Source organism: Fibroporia radiculosa, assembly GCF_000313525.1.
Source record: "Fibroporia radiculosa TFFH 294 genomic supercontigs, scaffold4813, whole genome shotgun sequence".
Taxonomy (NCBI): domain Eukaryota; kingdom Fungi; phylum Basidiomycota; class Agaricomycetes; order Polyporales; family Fibroporiaceae; genus Fibroporia; species Fibroporia radiculosa.
The window spans coordinates 1-5147 of record NW_012133412.1 but is presented as its reverse complement, the minus strand read 5'-3'; the positions used below and the strand labels follow the sequence as shown (position 1 = coordinate 5147).

At 46.6% G+C, this 5147-nt stretch overlaps 1 protein-coding gene across 1 annotated transcript; it reads right to left on the bottom strand.

The window, feature by feature from the left end:
• Nucleotides 1-1281: 1281 nt before the first annotated feature.
• FIBRA_05614 (uncharacterized protein) lies at nt 1282-2642 on the bottom strand (the record flags this gene model as incomplete). The annotated part of the gene is made up of 8 exons (XM_012327374.1): nt 1282-1606; nt 1659-1699; nt 1750-1817; nt 1877-1896; nt 1951-2071; nt 2121-2199; nt 2255-2386; nt 2439-2642. The coding sequence occupies 8 exons, from the start codon at nt 2640-2642 to the stop codon at nt 1282-1284; spliced, it is 990 nt and encodes a 329-aa protein (XP_012182764.1).
• Between the last annotated feature and the right edge of the window lie 2505 nt (nt 2643-5147).

The window sequence follows — 5147 nt, the reverse complement described above, 5'->3', positions numbered from 1 at the left end:
CAGCTGCTACGTAAGTCTCGTAATACGGCCGCAGAAGATGCGCTCATATTATACTTAGCGGAGGAAAAGTTTCTACTTCAAGACTTCGAGAACGAGAAGAAATACGGCTTCAAACTAACAGATGCTCTTCGTCGAGCAAAGAAGAACCGAGGCAAACTATTCACCGGCCTCAGCTTCTACGTCACCCCAAAAGTCCCTGTAGATTCCAAGCTCCTAAAGAACGTGGTCACAGCGGCAGGAGGTCAGGTAAGTTATGGCTTAGTTACCGCCTAGATTCCCTCATTGACCTCGTTGCAGCTCCTTACACAGACGCCAACAGTACGAATTCTGAGCGGCCACGAAGACCGCCACGTTGTCTCGTCGCCTGCTGATATCTCGATATGGAGGCCTCTTGCGGAACAGGGCTATCAGATATATAATCAGGAGCTGATATTGACTTCCATGCTGAAGCAGGAAATTGACTGGGATAGTCCTGTCAACGTGGTCTCGGACAGTTAGCCGATCGTGTGGCTCACAGTGTTTGCATTCTGCTTTCGAATAGCTGTTTATCTCGTTCAGATGGTCTAGTAATATATGTAGATTGCTAAAATGCCAGCACCAGTGGACTTCAGTGAGACTCACGACGACCTCGCTAGTGCAGCTAATCTAATCACGAAGATATTCTGATTTACCGGATGCCAGAGGCGGAATGGAATAACCGATTCTATAGATGTCGTTGTGCTGAACGTGCGTGGCACAATACCGTACCAAGCTATCATTCAGCTGAATACATTTAGCTGAATAGTAAGTGTGTACAGCATGTTGCCATAGATTCTCCCTACTCATGCTTTAACATTCAATTATATCCACGGCTGCAGCGAAATATAGCATAAACGATATGGTGGGGGGTCAAGTGAGAGTTAACATAATCAGCGCACTCTACTCTGTAATTGCATCCACCCTGCTTATGCTTGTCGTATGAGTTTCGCAACGGGCTTATAAGAAGAGTCACATGGAAATCTCTCTACAGCCAAGATGGCAGTGCTCACATTTCTGGCGAGGGCGGGAAGTTTTCTGAATGCTGGATAGAGACATATGGTACTGAGAAAGAGATATCCAATAGTCGCATGTTTTATTTTTATTTTTATGATTTCCTTTTAATGTCCACGAGGACCGAGCCCTATGTAGACAGTATAATACAGCGTGGCATACGTATGATAGTAGCTAGTCGTATGTTGTACTCGTCTCGAATCGCCATTACAGCCCATAATTTCATGGCTGTTCAATCTGCGCAACCGTTCCTCAATGCTGCCGCGCACGCACACTCGTGTCACTGGAAGACACAAGCAAGGCGGGCTTCTTTGAACTGTCATCGTTGTCGACCTCATGCACGATGCTCACGGCCACGGGCGGCATCGAATATAACTCGCTGGGTGTCCCGGCCGTAGCTAATGAGGTCGCAGATGTAGGAAGCGTCTGCGGCGCCTGAGTCTGCTCCCAGCCCATCCCTACACGGACATTAATGAACATGAACGAGATGCCTGCAACCACAGAGAGAGTCTGGTAGCTGAAGAGCTGCAGCTCGTCCAACGTTACATAGGTGACCAAGAAGAAGACCACCCAGATTCTGTCTCAAATCTGTTGAGTATGAAGAAAAAGATAGTCGGATCTCGACGTACGTGTAGACAGCGGCGCTCTCAATGAGAATGGTAAGCAAAGACTGTGGCAGTATTTTAAATGACGAATTGTTCTTTGAGGCATCGTACACACCGTAAGTTTGCTGGATTTATGATCTATAATCACGAAATTTATGCGCCAGATGCGCCATGCGATCATGGCTATGGCAGGTTTTAGCATGCTACTTTCCGAAGCTTACATCAAGATGGAAGCAACTGACTCGTGCAGTATAAGTTTGTGCTGTATAGCCAACATAAGTAAGGGTCGTTGCAATGAAAAGACAAATTAACATACCAAAGAGTGAAAACACACCAGAGAATGTATACTTGACTGTTCAATGACCAGGTACCCAGTGTTGAGAAATCGAAGCTGGGAAGGAGCTGCATCTCTTTGCGTACAATCAAGATTGCGCACACTACCTCGTGGGTGAGTCAAGACTGTCTACCATTGCTTGTGGGGCTTACCTATCAAACCGACAAGAGTGCACAGGGGGATGATAACAATACGCTTGTTGTAGGACCATACAATCCACAACCGATATGTCTGACGCGAGGAATACGTAAGGGATGTTAGATATTAGACATGTAAGGAGTCTTACGATAACAGCGTCGTTCACGATCGCAGTAAGCATGAGCATAGCATCACCAGCTATTGTGGATTGTTGGACAAGAGCTAATTGCACTGGAGGAGTAGTTAACGTAGACGTTTGAATGGCCGTCAAGATACAGTGCTATGCGATGATTGAGCAATTTCACTCAAGACAACTTCGCTGATACACTCACGATTGTGTTAGAAAGAAATAATAGAACAGTGATGGCCATGAAAGTCGTAATTGGTGTCCACCGCCGGGAGTCATTGAGGTTGCGAGAACGCTTAATAAGCAAGTAGAGAGACACAACAGAGAGGACGAAGAATATGCCATAGAGGAAACATTCAATACACATTGCTGCAAGCAAGGCGGGATAAAGCACAAATAGGCTTATCATGGCGAGAGACGTCGTTGTTCGTACCAGCAGGTGGGGTTTTTATTCCAGCCACGACGAAGCGTTGGTGGTCGGCATGGATATATCTAAGCCTACAATATGCAGTGAGCAGGCAATGTTCAAGGGCTCTGACAGATCGCAGCGATAAACACTGCTATTCTACAAGTTATATAAGTAAGGATGCGGATGATTACTCCCTTCGTTATCCACTCTCACCTAGCACTATGATGAGAGACCATGGATTGCCACAGCAGGGTGTGTATTTCAGCAAGCCGTGAGGTGCATTTATGAGTTGCGTGAATACATTGAGCAGACTATGGTTGAAGTGTTTTGACAGATTGGACAGATAGACGCTGATAAGTCGAAATAGAAACTTTGATCACTATCAATGAAGGCTCCATCCGCAGACTTCTTCATTAGAGCGATGTGCCTACAAATGAGGTAATTGCTGGAAAGGATAGCACAGCAGGCACCATTTCCAGTATTTCGCTCTTCATTTCGACAGCGTTGTAGGTCACTAGACGACTCACAGACTCAGAGTGAGATGGAAGCAGCAGCTGCGACATGCTGTGAGGTCCTACGCCTCCACACGATGATCTAGTACGCATCACTCTGAGATGGATAGCAGTGATGTAGGCCGCCCACATATCACACGAGACGGCTTCACTGGCTCATTTACGCCGTTAGATCATCATCTCAAGGGCGAACGAATCACCGAGCCTACCTTGCCTAACCGTTCCTTCCCTCGTATAGCTTTCCAGAGTCCTCGTACGCATTCATGCGCTATTGATGCTTGTGCACACGCTGCAATCTAGCGCCCTAGTTCAAGACTCGACACAACATGCTACGCTCATCCCGGTCACGGTCTCCATACATAAACACGTAAGCATGATTCCATGACTGATTAGAGGGCTAGAATACTCAACAGACGTTCCCCATCACGTACGCTGGAAGACACGAGCAAGGGGAGGGCTTTCCTTAATTGTCATCGCTGTCGACTGCGTGCGCGATGCACGACGCATCGCACACAATCCGCTATACGTCCCGACAGCATCTGGTGCGGCCACGAACGTGTGCGGCGTCTGCCGGTCCCAACCCATTCCTACATGAACATTGTTGAGCATGAACGAGATGCCGGCGACAACAGAGAGCAACAGATAGGCGAGGAGCTGCAGGCCGGAGCTGTTCCTCCTGCCTCTAATCACGGAGAATGTACCAGATGTGCCATGCGATCACAACTAACGAGTAATCAGTATGCTGTCGTGAACCCACGCTCAGAGTGGAGTGATTAACCCATGCAATACATATTTGTGCTATGTCAGGCAGCGTGAGTTCTGGTGTGTGCAGAAAGCAACTTGAGTAGGATACGCACCAAAGAGTAAATAAGCCCCACATAGCAAAGATGAGTTTTCTGGCAAAAAACTACTCAATGGCAAACTGACGTGAAGAATTCCGAGCTGGATCGTAATGGGCCACTTCATACACGACAGTGGCACCATAAACTGGATGAAGAGTGATTCGCGCAGGAATAACAATCATCACTAGCAAATGACAGAACTGTCTTCGACACGTTTGAGTCAGAGACCAAACAGAACGGCCATCTAACCTTGAAGCAGTAAATCTGGGTCATTACTACTATGCCGACGACACTCACTAAGTTATAAGTCATTCAGTCTTTAGGCTATAGTCAAATGAGTACCGCACATAATGACATAAAGGTGCACGACATCATTCTTCGGCGTGTTCTCCATGCGCCCAGACACTAAAAAATATGAGCGATGCGGATGTATTCCAGTTGACACCGCAACATGATGCGATGGGCTCGGCAAGCGATAACCGGCAATGACCGGGGCCAGCCACCTCCCACTTACCCTTTTCTGTTTCATCCTTCATCCTTGGTTTTCCACTCGCATATATAGCTTTATTTTATTTATGACTTCTATAATTTCATGAACCCATACGCTACTATCCCGCTTGAGGCTCTCTTCTGCGAGGCAAATGCTCCCAGCAGGCTTCAACCTCATCGATCCCTCTGCGAAAGTTGAAGAGGAGAACCTTGCACTGTAAATATGCCCTGCATGCATTCTACCCCGTGCATCCAGACAATATCTTTCAGTTACAATATCAAGTTGTTGGGAAGTTCGGTCATAGGATGTATTTGACAGTATGGTTTTGCCGGGATCTCCAGTATGTGTTCCATATGGATGACCAGTGGTTGGAATTGCAGTGCCCTGTTCCCTTACATAGAAGGTAAGGCACAAAATTATGTTATATTGAAGATTTATTAATTTCTCTCAAGAACAAATAGAAATTAGAAAATTTCACTATCTGAATGAAACACAGACGGCACATATCGGCTCCGCTTTAATCCGTACGCGCATACCAGCCTGGAAAATCTCGAACTAGCGAAGGAAAATGATGCAGTGTATTCAACACATATGTTTTCAGAATTCGAGCAACAAGAGCGTCGCATTGCTCAAGATGAATGGGCTCCGAAAGACAGGCAAT